Below are 20,003 nucleotides of genomic sequence, written 5' to 3' on the forward strand. Positions count from 1 at the left end.
AGTGTATTATGCGTGCAATGCTCAAAATCAGGCCCCTCAGTTAACCTCCTGTCTTCTCGTTCTTACATGAGTAAATTCATACTTGTTATTTGTAGGTGCGGTCAAATAGCAAAATCTTCAAATTGGACTGCAAAAAGTATTGGAGAAATAAAATTACTTTCGAATATCAAATCGAATATTCCCAATTTCTATGTAAAAAAAAACAAAATTAAATGTTCTATGGACTCTGGCAACAAAAGGCTTATTTACATTATTTGATACATGTATTGCTGTTAACTGGATCTAAGGTCAATTGAGAAGCTTATGAATGAGAAACAAAGGAAATTAGAATCAAATCTGGTGCAAAACTATAATGAGAATTATGAAAACAAATAAAAGCGTGTCCTAGATGCACATAGTGGAGTAAAAGGCTGAATGAAGGAGCTGGAGCGTCGCGCACCATTTTGAAGGAATACAAACATGGCGAGACAGGCCAAATAATAAATTGCTTTGTCTACTAGAGACAGCAAGGCTGCCTAAGGTGAGACATGCTTCAACGGCTGGTACCTACTGAGCATAAATGACCTCCTCTATGTGTTTGTTTAGGAAATGCACCATCTGAGCAACACCTGGAGTTCTGCGCCAGAATCATTCAGAAGAGTCTCTATTTGCATCAGACTTGTTCCCTGTAGACTAACCAACTGCTGTTGTCCCTTATACATTCTGAACAAAACGAAAATTCAACAGCTTTGAATAGTGACTTCCCAAATTGAACAAGAAACGAATAGCAAATGCTACCAATGTATTGTGCTTATTTGGGTACTGTGAATATAAGGCAAAGTTTTTCCATAACAATCTTTGGTCTAACCCCAAGTCCTGGGCGTGAAACATATGCCGATAAAGGTTCCATTGACCTAATTTTCCTACAATAATCTAGCCGAGAGCCATATGAACTTGTAGTGCCTCATCAGTCCACCAAAATGTTGCTTTGATAGAAAACTGTTTTAAAATGTAGCTTCAAGATCAACCTATACATGTACTTTGCTCCATGCACATATCCAGAACTTTTTTGAGTATGACTGCAAGAACAGAGCAATTATTATGAATTAAAAATTTCCCCGTTGCAAGAGTTCCGCCTGGTAAATTGTACTAGAATGAACACGCAGTTTATGGCTCCGTTTCAAGTGCAATGATACAAAATAGATTGGTTAAGGGAGTCAACGGCTTCATGCAGGCTTTCCACAGAAATTTTTGAAGAGGGGTACACATGCAAATAAATATATTTTCTTTGTTTTTCAGTACGTCCATTCTGCTATTTGCATGTTACATTCAAGACTTTCAGCTTTTGAATACATTAGCAAAAGAAACGCAAGCCACCGATGCAGCCTAGCGTGATTGCCCAATATCACCAGATTAAATGAATGCACAGCTTGCCATTCTAATCTGAGTCAGCCAACAGGAGCACTTCCTTTGTGTATGTGGCAGCAGTAATGAAGTGCCATGGAGGAAAGAGAGAGTTCATGCAAATCTGAATGTCAGTTATTCCATTTTTTTCTCTTTCTTTTCTATTTTTTTTTCTTTTAGTGCAAGCACAGCGCCAATCTTTCCTCTTTACAACACTACTAAGATGGCGGCGTTGTGTCAATGGGAAGCTGTGCAATCCTTGATGTGAAGGCCCTTCCCAAAGCCCGACTTTGTAGCCAATTTTTGGCAACAGCACGCTATAAAAGTGAGATTCTGTCACCTTCAGTTATTTTTTTTCCTAATATTTTCCTGCATGATAAAGGAACACCTGGAAATCACAAAAGACAAACCAGAAACTGACCAAATTGACCATTATAATTGCCGATTGCCCCTCAAAGGGGTGGCAGTCAATCAGTGTTGTGGCAGTAATCAGAAGCAGTTGGGAAACATTTCCCCCATCAAACATTATGGGGAGAACCCTGGCTTCATGTATATAATGACAGTAATACAACCCCTAATACATAATTCTGGGGTCTTTCAATGCACAACAAATGCACAGTACACAAATGTTACTGCATTTCCATCCGTCAAAATGTGACTGCTGCGGCAGGGATTTGATCCTGCACCCTCCGGCTTAGCATTGCAATTCCAAAGCCACCACTACACCATGCAGGCCCTAATACACATCCCAGATATGACAGACTTTCAAGGTACGGCTATGGTATTTACCGCACTTCATGGTGTGTACTGCTCTTCGGATTCAACACTTTGTTTCAATTCCTTTAGCACCGCAAATGTCTCGGCTGTCCATCATGAGAGCACCATGCTGTTTGCATCAGATTGCTGCTAGGGCATTACCACTGCCGCTCAAGACAGTTACTTGAAATAGCTTTGTAGGGAGAGCCCTGGCTACTCATACAATGCCATTACACTGAGGACGGCATTAGAGCAATGCATCAAGTTGCTTCAACATGAAGAGAATACAGTCGTTACACATGCAGAGCGAGACAAGCTAGTCACATGACTCACCATGTGGTTTGAAGAGGAGGAGGAGGTTCGATGGTCCGAGGAAGATGTCGATGCCTTTACAGAGGTTGGAGCCGCAACACCATGCTGCGCCATTATGTCCGAGAGGTCACGGTCAGGCTCCTGGACCAGACCCTGGATCAGAAGCTGCGCCTGCTTGGTTGCCTCCGCTGATCCTCTGCACATGTATTGCACAAGTCGGGTCATGCTGCTACACCCCATGCTGCCTTATTTGTAGGTCAATATCATGCATGCTACAAAAACATTTTCTTACAACTCTGCGACGGGTGTAGTTTCTTTTATGTTTGGCATTACTGCCCTATTGTGCAAATAGCCCTAAAGGCAAAACTTTGAAGCTGTAGAAACGTTACCGCAGGTTACTTAAGTATTTGGTAGACATAAGAAACTTCAATTTGACAATAAAATCAGTATCCAACTATATCATGCAAGGTCAGTGAATATGGTGTTTTACTGCAGAGCATGCATGTCAGTTCAATTCCCAATTGCACTAAAAGTGTTTTAAGCATTTAAATCCTCATTTTAGCTAAGACAGGGGCTGAAATAGGCACTTTAATTACAGTCCTTTGTTTTCAGGTAGAACCCCATAATACACAATTTTTGCACCCCTGATCAAGTTCTATGAAAATTGGGTTAACACTTTCCTGCCCACGGCAAAAGCATTAGGTTTCAAGTAGTCTAGTAAATATTTCTTTTCCTCTCAAAGAGCATGCTTGATATAATACTAAGTGTATAGCATCAAATTGTAGAGGAAGAAATTCTCTTTCTGATGGTAATAGTTCCAACCATCATTTTTAAGCATATGACGGAAAAAAATTCTACACAAAAATTGTGTAAAAGTTGTATAAAAAGATCAATGTTGCTTCCCACAGAGAGAACAAATTTTCAATGTAAGGAATCTGTGCAATATTTCAGCAAATATCAGCTTTCTATGTAACTTAATTCTTGAGATGCACACACAAAAAAATGTTGGCCCATACCAGGGTCCTTCAATACTTTTCTTCTGGCCAAGAAAGTTTCACATAGGGACAGAAGGTGTCATGGGAGGCACTGGCTAAATAGAAAGGCATCAATCTGAGGCACTGGGATGGCAGGGGCTGCACGATTATGCAATTTTTCAAAAGCGTGTCTCCCACATTTATTTCAGCATGTTTGTAGACTGAAAATGCAACAGGGGCATTTATAATCAATAAAAATTTATATAATTTACAAAATAATTTAGAGTATAACGTATGTATGCTCAAATTATACACCACAATCTTACTGATAAACTTGGCCCCCTAAGTCCCACTGCTTGCATAAGAAGTTTCGGGCAGCCCTCTCGCACGATAGTTATTTGCCACAATCTTCCTCCTCAGTGATGGAAGCGGCACTTTGTCTTTAGGAGGAGAAAATTTTGCTGTTTGGAGCAAGAGAAGAATGCTTTGAAGCAGTAACTTACTGCTCTAGTGAAAAGAGGAAGCTCTGTATAAGTTAGTACTTTCTGAAACCTTGCATTTAATATGTATGCAAGGTTTGAAGTGTTTCAATGCAAGTATTTTTTCTTCAACCTGCTGTTCAATTTTATTGTTGTCATATAAGAAGATGAAGATAAGTGCAAACTTAGTCCTAATACACACTTAACTCAGCATTTCAGTAATAATGAGTAATTAATTTTCATTTTGAGGAGTTGAACCACCTGGGGCTGTATTGCCAAACGATCTTGACGATACTATCGCCTCGGCGATAGTTTCGCCATCAGGCATGCGCTGATTGGCTGGTTGAGCAAATTTGGATGACATAGCTCATCAGATGTTGCTAAAATGGCGAATCAGTGCACACAGATGGCGAAGGCGTGGCCAAGACGATAGTATTACCGGAGCGGATTGTCTCAGAATACGGCCTCGTACAAATAGCCTATCACACGTTCACATACACGCGCAGCAGTCACAGCTACATAAACTGCAGTGTGTACGACATGAATTCACCTACACATACTAATTAATTTTCGCGCACTAAATAAAATGTAGAGTTGGTACAGAGATGGAGTGAACTGACGGCCGTGGCCAACAGCTAAGATTGTGTGGGCCTATACACAACTGGCACCACCGTATAGGGCCGGTACCTCACCGGTCCCATACTAGTCAGGCCAGGCGATTGCTTCTATCGCCGCTCACAGCGACACATAAATCTGCTACACTTTGTTTTTCACTTGAAGTAGTACTTAATAGAACTAGACTTCAAAATGTGTGCGAGTGTTTCGTAAAACAGCTCGCTTGCTTGAAAGCCTTTATTGAAAACAAAAGGAGAGGTGGAGCCCTTAAAGGGCTCCGCGATGGGTGGCATCGCTATTCTGGGACCCCATTGGTATGAGCAACCTGCTTAGCCCTCCGGACCAAGCCCCTTTGGGCCTGAAGGTCGGAACAACTGAGCAGTGTTGCCTCCCAATCCTCTCGGGTTGGGTTAGGGTTGAGGGAAAGAGTTGAATTGAGCTGACACGCCCAAACCATGTGGAAGGTGTCAGCCACCTCCCCACTGTACTGGTACTTGCCAGTGAAGGAACAATCGAGATGTTTCAAGATTGCCAGGCACAATTAAGTGTTAGTGAAAAGTCGGACCAAGATGCGTTCATTAGCCTTGACAAGCCCCTTTGCAGGAGTTGGGTATTGGCGATGCCTATCTTTGTAATAGGTTGTGATGTCTTTGAATGTAACAAGATAGCTGCCTCCGGACTCCAGGTACTCATGGTTTAACTGGGATGCCCGGCAGAGCGGTGCTCGGGCCGCTGTGTTCGCGGCTTCATTTCCTGCTAGGCCCTGGTGGCTCAGAGTCCAGACTTCCATTCCATTGTCCAGCACAATGCTGTCTGCTCCGATGCCCTTCTAGCTGCACCAGTTCCGCAGTGCGTCCACTGCGGTTGCTGCACGAAACGAAAAGTATTGATGGAGTAGTGACTAGCCCTAGCATGAGGTCGACCCCCGGGTGTCTTTTGGGGCAAAGCTCGACTCCCTGTGCAGTCGCCAGCAAGTGACCTCAACCGAAGAAGGCTTAGACTCTGCACACAAGTACTGTGACCTTTCGAACACAGACGGGGTATCTTTCGCAGTGCACGGCAGCAACAGAACTGTTAGGAGAAGAAAGCTAAACTCCGTGCTGAAATCTGATGAATCAAGGTTATATCAGTGTTGTTGCCATCACTCAAAAACTTGCAGGTGCATCAGAATTGGTGGAAATGCGGAATTTCCATGAAGCAGTAGCTTTCAATGTCAACGTCATCTTGGGAACGACCGCTTACCACATCGACTATGCCCAGACTCCAGAGGTGCTTTAACCTTTTGAGGGTCAAACTTCTTTCTAAGGACCTCGTCACTCCTTGAGGTCAATTTTTTTATTGCAGTTTCCAGGAGTATGAAATGATCTTAAACTCATGAATACAACAAAAAATTATTGCAAGCAATATTTTGTATTGTCCGTCTTGTCTCCCTTATTTTGCACGAGTGATATGCCGCTATTTATGTTACCGCGAACTGTACTTTTCATTCCTTTCTTCACAACTCTTTGTATTGGTTTAGCGTTTTTACTTGAAACACTGTTTTGCAAGCACGTGGTCACTACAAATATTTTTAGCTCCCACATTTTTAGCACTCATGTATCTCTTTTCTCTTGTCATTTGTTCAATGTCGCTCCCCTTACTCAATGTTCCCCTTGGAGCCTGTAAGGTACTTTGAAATAAATAAAATAAATAGAGACTTTAATCGCACCAACAGCATAAAAATAAATATGGTACGCAGTAGGATGTCTAGCAAAATTTATGGCTATCAATTTATCACAAAAGAGCCTTTCATGCACACACAGTATACAGACAAAGAAAGGTGCACACAAAAATGGAGGGGTAAAACAAAAGACATATGTGGTATCTTTTCAGAGTACGAGACTTCTTGATGCAGGGCTAAATGTACAGCACCTTGTTGCAAGCAACGCATATAAATTGTGCATCCTTTTTTGTCTAAAACACTGGCTTGTGTTCATACACACATGGCACCTGCGCTGCACGCAGCTGGCTGCCTTGGGCGCATGTTTCTGGGAGCTTCAAGAAAATGTCAAGCAGTCAGTTGCAGAATGTTTTCTCCGCAGGGTTGTCTGCAAGCAGTCCTCTCGGTGTGTGGTGCTCCTCAATCTGCTGCCTTGCGACACGAAACACCTTCTGAATTGCGGAAGTTTCATTGTTGATGCAGTACTCTGGTGGTACAAAACTAAAGTGTTCAGGAGGGCCATGTTGAGAAGGTGGAAGAAAATCTTGTTCCACTTGATAGTCTTTCTAATGCTCTCACTAAAGAGGAGCCACATGTCAACCTTATCAATGAGACCCATTTCTTGTTATATTCCATCACACATGCAGGCTTCTTCCTATCTTGTTCCTTCTGACCCTGTCCCTTGTTGATTTTGTCAGTCTCTCACAGCTCATGCCTACGCATTGGAGTCTTACCATGAGAAGCCAACAAAGACACCAAGGAAAACATAGGGGAAATTACTTGTACTAATTGAATTAAAGAAATGATAAATAATCGCAACAAAACTGGATGCAAAAACTTGCCTCAGGTGAGGAACAATCCCACGTGTTTGCATTACACGTGCGATGCTCTAACCAATTGAGCTACTGCAGAGCGGTTTCCCCATCCATTTTCATCGGTATTCATGTGTTACTACTAAATTACATTGGGAGTATTTGCCAGCGCCACATCTCACAAACCTTGGCACCGGATGTCGAACATCCTTTCTGCCACAGGCATCACGAGTACGTGATTTTTCTGGGTGAAAGCAACTGGTTAGGTAAGAATGAGAAGAAAGAGGGCTTAACCGAGGGGCTCGATTTTTATTAATCATACCATGAGAAGCCACCAAACAAAGACACCAAGGAAAACATATGGGAAATTACTTGTACTTACTAAGTGAATTAAAGAAATGATAAATAATGGCAATGAAAGTGGATGAAAAAACAACTTGCCGCAAGTGGGGAACGATCCCCCTTTCTTCTTTTACTTCAAGGGTCTCTAATTCGGCAACATTGATGCCTTCAGGTAGCATGTGCCGGTTTATTGACCAGTTGCCTTCACTCAGAAAAATTTAATAATGCTGCTCTGGTGTACTAATTGCCTCTGAATACAAATAGACAATGCACTTTGTCTAGGAAATCAGCTAGAAGGTCAGCAACAACGAGGCCTGATAAACCTAATTCTTTGCTGATGATCACTTCTGCAGAGGCTCCATGTAGGTTAAGAATCTCAACACGTATTTGGCCTTCACGTCACACATCACAAAAATGCATCAATGGCTCCTCCAAGGCATCAATGACTCAACATAAATGTCTTGGTAGGGAAGAAAAAGACTGAACAAATTGTTCTTAATGTCTTTCACAACAGATCAGATTTCTTATTCTTAATGTCTTTCACAATCGATCGGATTCCTCTTGGGCGATCAGCGGTGTCCGTTATGGAGCTGTAGTGGAGGATCCGTAGCGAGACAAAAACGGTTGACTGAGAAAATCCGCCGGAAGAACGGAGTGTCCAGCATAGAGTAAACCAATCAATAATCAATGTAATCTTCTGGTCTACGCCCATCAGTACTACTCCTAGTAAAGTTCAACAACATCAAACGTCCTCCCAGGCTCTGAGGTGTGATCCACAGGGGAGGCGAGGTATGGATGACTTCTCGCGTGCCTACTTGTGTGTTTTGCTCATTACAAATGAACCTATGTCTCCGTCAAAAAAGAACTTATCCCACTTTGTCAGCGTCTGGTGGTAGCACATAGCAACATGGCCACTTTCGGAGGAGTCAAAAGAGAATAGACTGGGTGCAGAGACCCCTTTGCTCCATCTAGCATCATCGCGCCATGCCTGCTTGCACTATATTCTGGCCATACTACAGTAGAGTCTGACCTGCTAATTGGAAATTTCTCAACCAATGACGAACTGTCATCCATTGATTCTGGCTTAATACTTTGTTTGTAGTGAGAGTCAAAACAAGAAATGCTTGAGGGCTTGCTGTAGGAAGAGGCAAAGCGCGCAGCCATACAAAAATCATGACTGCACGCATCCCGGTGTATCATCATCATCATCAGCAGCAGCAGCAGCAGCAGCAGCAGCAGCCTATTTTATGTCCACTGCAGGACGAAGGCCTCTGCCTGCGATCTCCAGTTACCCCTGTCCTGCGCCAACCGATTCCAACTAGCACCCGAAAATTTCCCAATTTCATCGCACCACCTAGTCCTCTACCGTCCTCTACTGCACTTCCCTTTTCTTGGTACCCATTGTCACTATAATGGTCCAATGGTTGTCTAATCTGTGCATTACATGACCTGCCCAGCACCATTTTTTCTCTTAACCCTTTACTGCACCTTGTTGCATTTACGCAACATTCTGATGAACAGCGTTAAAAACCGAAGCAAAGTCAGTTTCGAGCTTCCTGTACATGTTGTTGCATATCCGCAACATTGGTCTGTAAAACGCGGCACCTTGTGCTGCAATCTGTGCTAATTCTTTGCATCTTCTACCAAAACAAATGTGGCGGAGGCTGCGCGCGCCCAGGAGCAGTGATATAGGTAAGTTTTACAAATTGTAAATGTATTTCTCCATAAGACAAAGCGCAAAAAAAATTGTTACGCTATGCTCCACATCCTTCTGACTCTGTAGGTCCAAAAAAACATTGTAATTTCGGAATAGTTTGTTCCTGGCGACAGAACGTTCCTATGTTGCACAAATGCAACGTGTACATGGTTTATTTTCTTCGGAATAATGAAATGGCTTCGAAACGCTGGTATGGCCTAGAAATTCCTCCTGATAGTGAAGGCAGTGACTATTCAATTAGTCACGACAGCCACAAGTGTAAGTCCGTTTCGATTCAATATGTGGACAAGATGTTCTCTGGTCAAATTTCCTTTTTTCTTTTCAAAAGTACGCTGTGCCTCCGCACGTTGCCGTGTCACGTCGTCACGGGCACAGCTTTACGTCTGTGCTTCGATGTTCTACATTTTGTCAATAACCCGAAAACACTGCATTGTTTCCTGGCTAGACGGGAATCTGCATGACGTACTGCACGAAGTGTGGGAACCACCTGTGCTGCACAAACATGTACAAGTGCTTCTTTTTGTTCCACACTAAATCATAGGTGCACCAATAATTGTCTTGTGCAAATAAGCATCTGAGTATGAATAGCACTAAATCTATCTTTTACTTTCAACTTCTTTATTTGCACATTGTTGCAAATATGCAACATACCCTTTTTCTGCAAATTGAAACCACAGACATTTGCTAAAGTAAGTTTCCATGGGAGTACAGGTACTATTATGCTTCCCTACAACGCCATGAATAATATTCTGAGGAAAAAAAAAATGTGCAGTAAAGGGTTGATACCTCTTAGAATATTGTCTACGCACGTTTGCTCTCTGATCTAAACCGCTCTCTTTCTGCCTCTTAAAGTTATGCCTAGCAATCTTCGTTCCAAGTCCGGGCTGTACGGGAGCTGGGGGATCGTGGGCACCCCTGCTTTAACCAAGTAGTCGGTGACGATGAAGGCACTGCGGGTTGGCACATTATCGTGGTGCAACTTCCAGTTGTCTGCAATGTCCGGCCGGATGTGTTGAACCATGAGTTTCAGTCTTTTGAGGACTTCCACATAAAATTTGGAGTTCACAGCGATTCCAGGTTCTACAAACTTGTGAACCACTCCATGGATGTCAAGAAACCAATGAGCATGATCTTGATCTTTGATTTGCTCATCCTGGCTTTCTTCTGGCGAGGGGACTAGCACGTGTGCCACTCCCATGATTGCCTTTTGGTCTCCGGGTCATATTCAAATACTCAAGTCTCAACAACTCTAGTGACGTTGCCCAAAAATTTTCTATATTGCACATGTCGAGGTTTTCTTGGCACGTTTCAATGTGGCGTGACTTTTGGTTGCCAGTGAGCACTTTTGGAACCATTTTTGCGCACACCTTCCGCATGCCGATATAGTTCATAACGATTTATTGAACTCAATATTTTTGGAATGATTAACATGCCAGCCATTAAACAAACACTTATTCGTCGGTCTGAGTTCAACAGTTCTCTCACTCGCGTCACATTGTCAGCTGTGGTGGGCGTGGATGGCTGTCCGGTGCGGTCCTCCCCGTCGACATCTTCCCGGTCTTCCAAAAAGGCCTTGTGCCAAATAGTAACTTTTTCCACAAAAAAGTGAGAGGTGACAGCGATGCCGGCGGGTATGTGCATGCACGAGAAAAACCAAAGCTCTACTAACGCAACGCAAAAAGAAAAGAAACAGGAAGCCTCACAGAGATGGAGGCACACACACACCCCGCACAACATGCTTTTAGTTCAAAGGTCGTTGCCGATCTGACAGGGCATGTTCTTTGTAAGCAATCTTGAGCATAGTAACAGTTTCCGTAGCGGTCTTGCCAAATTTCAAGCAAAACTTGATTGCAAATCTTTGTTCTAACAAGCGCTGCATTTTAACTTGCACAAGAATAAAAAACAACTCTCATGGACAGGCCCGTCCTACACTCTCCGATGCTTGGAACACACTGAGCGACAGAGCGCTGCTTAGCTGGGTTCCCCCACTACCAGTTTCAACCGGTTAGACCGCGCCCCAACGTAGTCGCGTCACAATGAATTCACTGACATTACTTTCAGGACAGACACTGTATGTATCAAAAACCCTTAAAGCGTTTAAAATCACCGTGTGGTAGAAAATTGGAGCAGAAAAGTGAGACTACAGAAATAGTTTCTAATTGACGCATTAGATGACGCAAGCTGTACCAAACACTTGAAGAGCAGCAAAATACAATCCTTCAAGAATCGATAGGATGTTATCGATGGAAATAGGCACGGGCAGGAAAGTGTTAAGTAAACCTTATTTCTCTCTTAAAGGGGCCTTGAACCACTTTTTATTGAAGTGGAAAAAGAAAATTTAAGTGAAAATATGCTATCTTAGGCAATTTCAGAAATACTTCACTGCAAAAAAGTACTTCAATGCATTCAGGAGAAGCGGAGTTATTGGTAATCAAACATGGCCTCCATTGTTCTCCAGTTCCTATTTCAATGCTTTGCACTCTGAAGGCTTGGTGTGCCCACAACGCTCCGCTTTCTAAATGTCACTGTGGCATGTAGGTCAAATTTCATTTTGGATGTTAATGCAGACGCCACGACTTCCACCTTTGGTGCCTACGACATGCTAAACTTAAGCCAAACACAGTTGTACTCAACGAGCCGCAGTGTGCTTAGCCAGGAGGGCTAAGCCCACTGCGGCTAAGCTACATGGCGTAGATACCGCGGCACCTTGCGGTGTCTACGCCATGTAGCTGACCGCAGCTTGGTGTCAGCTATCGGCCAATAGCAGCCGTCTAAGGGAATGACGAAATAGTGCATCTGATGACGAAGTAGTGTTGAAAAGAGCGTTTGAGAGGAAGGTGACTTCGATATATGCTTGCAAGCTCTATGCACTGCGTATGACCGCAAAACTTTGTTGAGTAGTTCACAGCAGTGTATATTACCCGCGAACTCTGTTGTTTCACCAAGCTCGCGGGGTGGTTAAGGGCCCCTTTAAGTTTGGCCTTTTGTAAAGGGCACGAAAGCATGTAGGCGTTAAAGACCAATGAATTCTGCCGCTCCATCTACATGCGATAGTTCTTGTGGAAAAAGGGACTATTACATCAGGACAAAAAGTATGGAACTGAAGCCCTTAATACAATGAAGTTTTCGATTTTGCTCTCTGCTAATGGGTTTTGCGAGGGGAGACATACCAGATGTCAGCTTTCATGCCTGGGAGGTTGAGGGAGGTGAGGGCAAGTTGTTTGCTCATTCAAAAATGCCAATAAAGGTGACCAGAAGTGAAAATTTCTAGAATCTCACTGTATCCACAATGGCTTGTGGGCACAATGACATATCCTGCCAGCAATCCGGCATGCACTCCTGATGTACCCTGCACGGGAAGTGAATTGTCCTGTGTAAATTGCACTAACAGTCGCTTTTGTAAATATAACATGCACAGCGGAATCCTGCTTATTTGAACATACCATGCCACCGACCATGGTCTCATGAGCATGAACTCGCGCCGCGGCACTTCAGATCAAGCATTGCAGCTGGGCACCGGCTGCTCCTCTTATCTCCCGTTGCAAGTATCGCACTTTGGTGGACCAAAAATTCAAAAATTTAACGGTAAAGTAATGCAGCACTGCACGCAAGTCCTCCATTCAATGAGCTTTCTTGGAATGAATTTCAGGCCCCTTGAAGTTTGTATACATGAGATTCTACTGTAGTTCTTATTTACTTTTCTTCTAATTTTATTTCCGCTATTTCTTGCCCTTTTTTGTTTCACCTCCTTTCTGGTCATTATTCAGGTGTCAGCCGTGGCTGGTGCGGCCAGCAAAATCCTCTTCCTATCTTCCGAAAGTTAGAAATAATAGTAACTTTTTCCACAAAAAGGCGAGAGGTGACAGCGATGCCGGCGGGTATGTGCATGCGCGAGAAAAACCAAGGCTCTACTAATGCAACGCAAAAAGAAAAACAGGAAGCCTCACAGAGACGGCGGCACACACACACCCCGCAACATGCTTTTCGTTCAAAGGTCGTCTCTCGTTTCTGTGCAACCGTTCTGCGTTGGAGACTAACGAGGCAATCTCACTGGACCTTGAGCTTCTGTCACTGGCTCGTCTACATGGAAGAAAAAAAGATTAGGAGAAAGCATGACGTCTAGCAACGTTGAGAGGACGTTTTTACTACTAAGGTATGCATGCGCAAGGGCAAGTCTAGGATGGACACCAAAATGCTGAAACTGTAAAATGATAAGGCACGTCAACAAGGGCTCACAAGACAACGAAAGGCACAACACTTCTTGCAAATAATGGCCATGTGCGCTATTTGTGCTTTTTTGCTAACTAATTACAACAGAACCCCATTGATATGGTTTTCAAGAAACTGCGAAAAGAAAATGTACAGACGGGAGAAGATAACAGTGAGGAAGGATGCAAATTGCCACAGCAATGTCAGGAACAGCTCTAAATGGCTGCCAGTACACTTATTAGGTGTCTGTATAATTAAAGGACACATACTATGTTTTGCAACAGTTTTGCAATATGCTCCACCGCATCACACGGCTGTATTGCGGCGAAGCTGACATCAGGAAACCAGCAAAAACCACAACTGCGTAGGGAAACACTTATCAGGACTGACGATCGCATACTTTCTGCATTTCGGGGAAGGGCCACAGGTGGGGCTGGCCAGGTTTAACTGCAAATATAAATTTATCCTTTTCAAGCAACATGCGAGAGTGAATTTACCTCTGGACAGCTAAACATGTAACCACCGCAACATAATATGCAGGGACATTAAAGAATGGTGACATATCAAATGGGAACATAATACACAGGAGTCAATAGGCTTTACATTTGGACTACAAAAATGGTATGTAGCAGTCTGGAAAATACAAGAGAGGAATGTATCAATGGGGTTTTGCTGTACTCACTCAGTGCACTTTAATAAAGGCCGAGTAACTCAAGACGACTGCAGGCAATATGACATGGGTCTCGCTTGTCTAAGGTGTACTACTATATTTTTAAAGTTTGGTTCAAGTTACAAGAAACATTCTGTATGTACCAAATATGGCACTCACTTTAACTAAAATAATCTGTAAATATAGCAGAGTCAGCTTTACATGCAACAATGAGGCATTCAGGATAAGAATGACCAAACAACTTTCATTATGTTTAGTAGGATGGATTTCCCTGTGCATAAAATGCAACTATGCTGCTTCTACGATTAATACTCTGAACATGCGTTGCACATTCAGGGTGATCTAAGCAAGGAAGATGAAATGGTTGAGGAACCGGGGCATGTCAACATGACTCGAGCCCTACGACGTGCGAAACTAAACGAAAGTTGAGACGTCCATACGTTTCTTTTAATGTGCACAATCTTTCTAGTATCACTGTGCCGTGGAATATGTGAAACACAATTACGAAATTACAACCACACAATTTGTTCTTCTGATCACACAGGGTAGCAAGGAAGGTCTCCACTTGTAAGCAAATTATATGTATGAGGTTAACACTTTAGTGACAGTACCTATTCCCATCGAAAGCATGTTATCGATGGTAACAAATTCAAATTTTGGCACTCCCCAAATGCTTCTGGACAGTTAGCGCCACCTAATGGGTTAAAGAGAAACTATTTGACCAGTTTTGTTACTGTGTTTCTCTTTTTTACAGCGTGGGGATTTTCAATGCGCCACCGTACTCGGGGTGACAAGCGCTGGTAGTTTCGAAGATGGCATCGACGTTACGTGTCGCTGCTCCACAGAAATGGTTAATGTTAACAGATTCCCATGCATTTGTGCTTTGATTTTTGGATGATGGTAGTAACACAGACTTGGAAGACGACTCCAATTTGTCAGACTTTATTCTGGACGGCGAAAGTGCATCCAACCAACCTGAATGTCAACAAGCACCCGCCGGTGATTTTCGTTTTCTTCTTGGACCTTTTCATCGCTAGGTATATCAGGCATGTTCTAAAGGTCACAGCTCTTATCTGCAGGGTGTCAACATTATTCGGGCGTGACCGAACGACGAAAATTACTGGCCAGCAGCCGAGTAGAGAGTGGAGTTTTGTGCATATAGACGGCCAGTAGTGGACCTGGACTCACGCTTTGGAGTGCCGCCAGTGGTTCATAAGGGCACGGTGGCTCACTAGGGCTAATGTTTTCCTATCCATCTTAAGAAGTTATGTACAAAAAGAGCTTATATTTGCAGGATTAGTGCATATGGCTCTTGTGTTCAAAAAGTATATTACGAAATATTTTTAGACTTACTTTGTGCAAAGCAGAATTCATGTTATCTTTTTTTTTTTCATTTCTGTTACAATTTCCTTGCCTCATAATTTTTTTTCATGCTATTTTTAATACAGTAGAGCCTTGTTTATACGTTCCCGTTTACGTACGCTTTCCCGGCACTAATGTTCGCAACCGAGAACACAAAAAATGACCAATGATAGGTATGCTCATTTTTTCTGCACCAACGTTCACTACATTGCCTAACGGCGATCATATGATACATTTTCCGATTGCTAGATCTCGTATAAACAAGAAAATGAGCAAGGTGTGCACAATCGAGAACAATATACAGCTTCACCGCAATACTCACCCACCCGCTTCACGTTAAAATGCCGGTGTTCACTCAGTTTCTAATTTCGGTACTAGCAAATGTTCTCCGGTGTTGTCACACGCATTCACAGATATCACCATCCTATTGCGATAAGCATCTTCACCTATGTGTTTCACAGTGCGTGGTGCCGTCAAAAGTGTAGTGCACGCTTTTCATAAACGACAACTGAAAAGCGACACCGTTGCCGGCTGCAGACCACGAAAGTATACGTTTTCCGGCTGCTAGATCCCATGTGAACAAGAAAAGCCACGAGGTGCACGCGATCGAGAGCAGCATATAGCTGCCCGTATCACGTGAAAACGAAGGCGCGCACAGTTTCTTATTCCAGTACCAGCAAATTTCCGCCCAGGTCGTTGCACGCCTTAATCATAGCTATCACTCCCTAACGTATTGCGATAAGCATCTTCACCTATCTGTTTTACAGCGCGTATTAACCGTATGTACTCTATTCTAGGACGGCTCCAATTCTAAGCTGACCCCCAAATGTTCAAAGCCAGAGAGAGAGAGAGATTTGCCCCCGTCGGGGAGCATGGGTGATCGGGGTGAGACGCAGCTCCCTCTTTCATTGTCTACCTCCCCCCTAGACGTCGACCAGAATTTGTTGGCTTCTGGCAGCGGCCTGGGCTTGACCGACAACTTGTTTTTGGGCTTGTTCTTCCTGGCTAAGGAGGGAGGATTTCCATGACTCTTTATTTCCATGTAGACTGTTTAGTGCTGGGCAAGCTCAGAGCATGTGATTTAGGGTCGCTATGCCTTCACAGTTTTTGCATTAGGAAGAGTGCACCTCAGGATGCCATTTGTGTAGGATATATGGGCTTGGGAAGGTACCCATCTGCAGTGTTCGCCAGATTATTTCTTCCTTCGTTGTGGGAGATCTATGGGGGGGGGGGGAGAGAGTTCTCCTGTGCATTCTGCAGTGTTCTAGAATTTCTCTGTATGTGGTTAAGTCTCGTTTTTCGGACAGGGAGTAGTCTGCCTGCGCTGGGGGCCTGGTGTGCAAGTCCTCGGGCAACCTCGTTGGCGATATTGTTCCCTGTGAGTCCACTATGGGCGGGCGCCCATATTATTCGAATTAGGTCGTTGGGTACGTTCTCCTGGCCTACCTGCAGAATTTTGCCGGCCTCTTTGGACACCTTGTCAGTGTCATAGGCTTTAATTGCAGTTTTAGAATCGGTGATAATTATTTTGGTTGATGGGTTTGTGATTGGCAGGGCAATTGCTGCCATCTCTGCCTCCTCTGGTGAAGTGTGTCTCATGCTACAGCTCGAGATTAGCTCGCCTTTGTCGCTCACTACTACTGCTGCATAGTGCCCTTCTGGGTACTCTGCCGCATCGGTGTACACTACCCCTTGTTTTTGGAGGAGGGAGCTTTGGAGTCTTTGGACTGTGCTTCTCCTGCATTTCTCGTTGTGTATGGGTGCACGTTTCTTGGGAGGGGGGTATTCTTAACCTGTTGGTAATTTCTATGGGGATGGTGGTTATCCCCTCTTGCGATTCTGGGCTCTGGTGGCCCAGTTTCCTAAGGATGGATCTGCCCATTTTGCTGCCAGTTAATCTGACATATTGTACCGCGAGTTTCACCTCGCACATTTCCTCTAGGGTGTTTGACACTCCTAGATTGAGGATGGTCTCGGTTGATGTGCACGGTAATAAACCTAGGGCTGTTTTGACACCTTTCCTGATGAGGATGTCTACCTTGTCTCTCTCTGCTTTAGTTGTCTTTAAGTACGGGATAGCATAGGTGATACAGCTAATGATTAAGTGGACAAGCCTAAGTAGCTTCGCCTCCTTCATTCCCACATTTTTGTTTGCTATCCTCTTGAGAAGTCTGCAAGTTTGGTTGGTCGTGGCTTCTAGTCTGTTTATCGTTTCGGCGTTTCTCTCATTTCTTGTATCCACATACCCAGTATCCTGATCTTGTCCACCCTTGGGACCGGGGTGTTGACCAGGAGCTGGATATTGACCTGCTGCTTGCTGATGGATTAGCATCTCCGATTTTTCTGGCAAGCATTTTAGCACTATGGGTCTCAGATAGTTTTCCGTTTCCCAGATTGCCCTTTGTAGGGGTGTCTTCTATTTCGCCATCACTCCCGCCTCTGTCGACCCAGAGGGGAAGGTTGTCAGAGTAGAGAGTGTGGCAGAGGCCCTCTAGCTTTCCGAGTCTCTCTGGCAGCCCGATCATTGCAATGTTAAAAAGGGTAGGGGATAGCACCGATCCCTGCGGTGTTCCCTTGTTGCTTAGCTTAATGTTTTCTCTTATTGTGCCTCCAATTTCAATGTTCACTGTTCGGTCCGTGAGGAAGCTTTTGATACAATGGTATGGCTTGCTTCCTATATTTAGGTGATTGAGGTGTGACAGGATCACCTTGTGTTTGACATTATCAAACGCTTTGCTGACGTCCAGTCCCGCTATGACTCTCGAGTCATTAGTCTTCCTTTCCAATACTTGTTATTTGAGCTGTAGCATGACGTGGTTTGTGGATAGTTGTCTGAATCCAACCATGCTGTCTGGGTAGAGTTCCTTACTTTCCAAGTATCCATTGAGCCTGTTCTGTATGATGTGCTCCATGAGCTTGCCTACACAGGAGGTTAATGATATTGGCCTAAGGTTCTCTAGTTTGAGTTCCTTCCTTGGTTTGAGGATAAGGACTAGATTTTCTTTCTTCCACTCCCCGGTTACCTCCCCCTGCTCCCAACACTTTTGCATGAATGCCGTTAGCTGCTGCAGGGAGTTGTCATCGAGGTTTCTAAGCATCTTGTTGTTGACCCCATCTGGGCCAGCCGCAGTTTTTCCTCTGAGCTTGTTTAAGGCAGCTTGCACCTTTCTTATGGTGACTGCTTGGTCTAGCTCCTCGTTGTTTTCGCCGCTATAGTTGGGGAATGTTTCCGTGTTCGTTTCCCCTATGTACTTCTCTTTTATCTGGCTGATCATATCCTCCTCCGACCTCTGGAAATTGTATGTTAGTCTTAGCATTTTTCTCCTGGTCTCTGCTTTGGTGTTGTCTGGGTCCAGGAGGTGCTTCAATAGTTTCCAGGAGGTGACGGAGCTTAATTGTTCGTCTAGTCTATTGCGGGTGTCGTTCCAGAAGCCAGAAAAAATTTTAAAGCTTACCTCAAATAGGCCAAACTAAAAAAGTGAGGACAGCGTTCACAATATGATAACAGCATTTATGTAATATGAACATGCCGAGCTCACTCTACGTCATCACCACTGTTAGCCTACACATACGCTTGTGGACGCACGCAAGCTCACGTCCGCGCGCCCATGCACGTGTAGACAGAGCGCATCGAACACTGTCGAAATGCAGCGCAATCTCAATGAACAGCTCCCATCTGTTAGTGCGCACTTATCTTCCTTATCGCTGTGATCTCGTTGTTGCGGCACACACAAAAGTGTCTCCCGTTGCCCGTTCCAATGACGGACGTTTTTCTCATCGATGTTGAACTCCCGCCTGGCTTACTGTGGCTCTGCAGCGAGCGCAACTTTTTGTTTGAAAGCAGCACTACAGTGTGCAATTATAGTAACACCACGCTTAACGCCGATACCACAGAACCAGCTCCGATACGACGCAGGTCAAAGCAACATCGCTCATGCAATCAAGTTGGCTACTGACCCGGCTAGTAGTGGCTGCGACACTGACTTTTCTAGAAGGCGCTAGCTATGGACCATATTTATCATTTTCAGTTTGATATTTTTGAAGTGGCACTGCCAGCAGCTATGCTAAACAATGCACAACCAGATGTTGTCCCAGGGTTGTTTTCTATCCGGCACCCTCCTTGAGCAAGCTCCGTTCCACACACTGGTACGAGGAATATCAAAGTGTAGCACAAACGGCACAAAGAAAAAAGACTGTACAATAGCAGTACATTAGAAAAATTAAAGAAAAGTATGAGAATAGCAAATGATGAAACTGACAGCATCGGCCACCAACCATAATTGAATCCATCATGCGGGGATCGAGGTGCCTTCCCGCGCCTCGTCCCCCAGCTCGCATGTTGTGCTCTGCTCGATCTCCGGGGGCCGCCACCGTAACGGTAACATGGAGGACACGGCTAGCGTGCCGAAGCTAATTTCCATCGGAAACTGTGCTTCTCCTTCCCGGGGTCAAATCACCACGCAAGCGTCACCGGGAAGCGCCCTGATTGGCCTCCCGAGTGGCAGCCCCTTGGCGCCCTCTCTACCCGAGCTCTCTTCTGCTCAGCGCTTTATCGACGCGGCAGATGCTCACAGGCCCGCAACAAGTTCGCTACATGGAACCATCGCTCCCGCGACTCCTCGTTCTCAGGCTTGGTGGACCACTTACCAGTTAGGCCTAGCGCAGCGGGTGTG

At 44.3% G+C, this 20,003-nt stretch overlaps 1 protein-coding gene across 18 annotated transcripts in view; it reads right to left on the reverse strand.

The window, feature by feature from the left end:
- mask (multiple ankyrin repeats single KH domain) overlaps positions 1-20,003 on the reverse strand; it is a 332,919-nt gene that overhangs the window by 72,376 nt on the left and 240,540 nt on the right. For 17 of the 18 annotated variants that reach the window (XM_070528438.1, XM_070528443.1, XM_070528429.1 and 14 more), the window contains 2 exons: positions 13,059-13,169; positions 2,473-2,647 (listed from right to left, as the gene is read on the reverse strand). In XM_070528438.1, the coding sequence (XP_070384539.1) occupies positions 2,473-2,647; positions 13,059-13,169 (286 nt within the window). The remainder of the gene's footprint in view (positions 1-2,472; positions 2,648-13,058; positions 13,170-20,003) is intronic. The other variant, XM_070528437.1, reaches the window with a different exon arrangement.

This window comes from Dermacentor albipictus, unplaced genomic scaffold (genome assembly GCF_038994185.2).
Source record: "Dermacentor albipictus isolate Rhodes 1998 colony unplaced genomic scaffold, USDA_Dalb.pri_finalv2 scaffold_11, whole genome shotgun sequence".
NCBI lineage: Eukaryota > Metazoa > Arthropoda > Arachnida > Ixodida > Ixodidae > Dermacentor > Dermacentor albipictus.